At 39.0% G+C, this 3,436-nt stretch overlaps 1 protein-coding gene across 1 annotated transcript; it reads right to left on the minus strand.

The window, feature by feature from the left end:
- Positions 1-324: 324 nt before the first annotated feature.
- On the minus strand, positions 325-3,048 carry LOC102587625 (putative cyclic nucleotide-gated ion channel 15). Its single transcript, XM_006354339.1, has 6 exons — positions 2,632-3,048; positions 2,229-2,441; positions 1,688-1,980; positions 1,503-1,614; positions 1,186-1,422; positions 325-1,032 (listed from the first exon to the last, which is right to left on the minus strand). The coding sequence occupies exons 1-6, from the start codon at positions 3,046-3,048 to the stop codon at positions 325-327; spliced, it is 1,980 nt and encodes a 659-aa protein (XP_006354401.1).
- Between the last annotated feature and the right edge of the window lie 388 nt (positions 3,049-3,436).

Below are 3,436 nucleotides of genomic sequence, written 5' to 3' on the forward strand. Positions count from 1 at the left end.
TATACACTATCATATAATCTTTTAGTGAAAAAATGTTCAACTGACCACCTTCATTGTTTATAGCTCCAAGAGAGGTAGAAACGAACTTATATGCTAGATCAATACTATCGACTTACATTGCAATCTTAATGGAAAACTAGTACTTAACATTTATGATACAACAATAGTGTATTTCGTATTCATAGTCTGATTTGGCTCTACGAGTTCAGTAGAACTCAGTAACTTTGGCTCAAATCCTACATTTGTATTGAAAAATTCATTCAATATGTATTGATAGTGTGTTCAAAACTCATAAACTAAAAATCCTGGCTCGTGCATTTGCGTTCATCTATCCTCAACCGAAAAATCAGGTTCCACAGGTTTTTGTAATGAACTAATAATTTCTAGTTCTCCCCTCATGCTTCCACCTTTTCTGTTGCTTGCTGCCAATGTTGCAGCATACACAGCAAACTCTGAAGCCTTTTGTCCCAACGACACGCTTCTAATTCGTTCATCTCGTGGTTCAGTAGGCAGAGGAGCAGCCAGGGGACTCTGCTTCGCTTTATTAAGCGCAGCAGCCTCTCTCCTTCTCTTGTATCGAAACCAAGCTGCTTGTATAAAACACGCGGCCCAAGTCCTCCATTGGTTCGAGTAAAACCTGAATGTATGCCTTAACTGCTTGCTATGCAGTTTACGGAACTGTGATGCCACAAAGGTCACATCTTCTGCAGCCAATGCAAACGCTTCTACTTCAGTGAGCACGGTCACTGTACGTGTAGAGGAGGGAAGGATGATGCTCGGACGAGGGTCTAGTGCCCATGTTAGTAATTCTTCACCACAGAAATCACATGGACCGAGCTGACACGAGTTAAAGAAACCTGTTCTTCCTCCATCAGTAGTGTAGGAATCCAAATGTCCTCTTATAATGAAGTGCATTTCGTTCACTGGATCAGCTTCGCGAACTAGGCAAGTTCCCGTGGTGTATAGAAGTGGTTTCAACCTTTCACATATTGCATCTAAGATACACTCATCCATTTGATCAAACAAAGGTACCTACAGGACCAACTTACACTTGTCACGTAGAATGTTGGAACTGAAAAACTTACTAAATATAGAACGAGACACTCTTTTTGGGAGATACCAAAAAGGTAAGTAAGACGTATAAATTGGGACAGAGGGAGTTTGATAGAAGTATATGATACTCACTCGACGAACTAGATCAAGACAAAGATGACGTTTGATGTCCCTTCTGAGATCAACAGGAAGGCTTCTAACGATGGATTCTTCATCAACACCTCTTGTTGTCACCCAACGATACACATCATATTTCCGAACCCTCTCCTTTAGATCGTGAGGGAGTTGACGATGATGCATCCATTCTTCTGTATCCGTCCTCCTAATCCTCCATTCTTCGAGTCTCATAGTAGTAGATTGAAGGAAGGTCTAGTATTAAAAGTTACACATTTTCAGTAGAAATTTGGCTAAGATCGAAAACTATGTCCCTTTATCATCTAATAACTTACCTGCATATTCCCAATAAGTAACGCGAAAAGCAACAATCCAAGAATTGCAAGAACAACCGCGAAATTTATCTCATTAATGTCAGTAGTAGTCAAGAGATTCTGCCCGATAGAGCTGCAAAAATTAGATCACAAAAAGTTAAAACATTTAATCGAAAAATAACAGATGTTTAGCTGGATTTCCTTACCTTAGGTTCCTTAAGCCCCACCAGAAACAATACGTATACTTGTTCAAGAACGATGACTGTGTAACGCGATAAGTCAGTGCATCATTAAAGATTCCAAATTGGAAGAAGTTGCTGCTAGGACCACATAATGAAGATATATTGCTCCGCTGGTACCACGCGATTCTACTGTTATCGTTCTTCCTCTGGCAGTCGAAATACCAATATTGGCAATACGGTTGCTGTTGATCACAAATCTTCTTCCAACACTGTTCTTGCCTCTCCACAGCTAAAAGGTACCAGCAAGATCCCATGACCTTAACAAAAATCGTAAACAAAATGATCGATAAGCCAACAGTCAGACCTCTCTATAACATTCATTCTCTGTAATAACATTTCAATTTAACAACCAAGTTTTCTTTTGGAATCGACTTTTCATGTTATGTAATATTATGTGTTCTCTTTAACAACCAGACAAACGAGGTCGTTATTTAGAGGTTTGACTGTGGATAGTAAATTGGAACAATAAACTTTAGTTCACCCTACATCATCGCGTATAACTTACATGACTTGCCAACATGAAGAGCACGAGGTTATAAACCGCGCCAGCCCAAGCAGCTTCCACCATCACACCAGTGGTCTTGATAATGTGAGATGAAAGTGGAAAAATCAGGCATAGCCTCAAGAGGAACTGAGAAATGATAGTTAGGCGTAAGGCGTGTTTTGCACCAATCCTATTTGAACCTCTCAGAGATGGAATTGCAGCCCAAATCAAAACCTGAAAACAGAAATTTCGCTAAGGGTGTTCAATATTTGATATACATATCTATATGACCACCGTATGATTTTCTGACGAAGAGTGTTCAACTGACCATCCTACAATCGATGTAGCTACACAAAGTAGCATTTGATGCAACTTGTAAGCCTAAAAGACATCAATGAGTTTTAACTAGAGGGATAATTTGTACCTGAGGTAGAGGAAGAGTAGCCAAGACGTCGAGCAAAAAGTCCTTACGAAGATACCTTGAAGCAATCTTTGAAGAATCAATGACTAGCTCACCTCTTCCAAAAACACGAGAGGAAGGTGCAACGTAAGCTGTTCGAAACTGAACTAAAATCTGAACCAGATAAAATGCATCTATGACTGATCGAACGATTGTAAGGACTATCTCCATAGGATAACTTGCATCCATACAGATTTCGTCGTTAACACTTGGTAAATAGAAGAACAATGGATCAACAAACAGAGAAGTTAGAGAAGCAATAAGGAAACATTTGTTCCATATGTTTATAGGACGTCCTCGCGGATCTAGTATCTTCCATTGCACCCCATCATAGTCCTCTGAAAATACTCTTGAAAGTTTTTTCTTTTGGAACACCTTCATTTTTGGCTCTATTTCTACCTTCTCGAGGTTTGAACTAGACGTTTGTTCGTGATTCTTGATGGAGATAGTTTTGAGGAATTTCGACACATTGTATGATCCAGATTTTGATATGTCAAAGTCATTTGGAAATCTGATTGAACAGAGATGAGCATGACTTAGAGTCTAGTGATAAAACACATGACTATGCTGCTCGGACTCTTCAAAAATGTTGTCACCTTTTGGAGGATCTGACACACACCTGACAATACTTTTGAAGAGCTCGAGCAACATAGAAAAGAAATAGTACAAAAAAGTGTTGCATTTTGAAATAAATTAACAAAATATCATAAGATATAAGTACTTTAGCCACAAATTCAAGGATTCATATATATACCTGACAGATTTTTGC

Source organism: Solanum tuberosum, unplaced genomic scaffold (genome assembly GCF_000226075.1).
Source record: "Solanum tuberosum cultivar DM 1-3 516 R44 unplaced genomic scaffold, SolTub_3.0 scf00177, whole genome shotgun sequence".
NCBI classification, from domain to species: domain Eukaryota; kingdom Viridiplantae; phylum Streptophyta; class Magnoliopsida; order Solanales; family Solanaceae; genus Solanum; species Solanum tuberosum.

Excerpts from the sequence above, each read along its gene's own strand:
- LOC102587625 (XM_006354339.1), bottom strand. The coding sequence starts at position 3,048 with ATGAAGGTGTTCCAAAAGAAAAAACTTTCAAGAGTATTTTCAGAGGAC. Across the intron at positions 1,981-2,228 it reads TCTTCATGTTGGCAAGTCAT|GTCATGGGATCTTGCTGGTA; the intron begins GTAAGTTATACG and ends ATTTTTGTTAAG. Across the intron at positions 1,615-1,687 it reads TGGGGCTTAAGGAACCTAAG|CTCTATCGGGCAGAATCTCT; the intron begins GTAAGGAAATCC and ends TAATTTTTGCAG.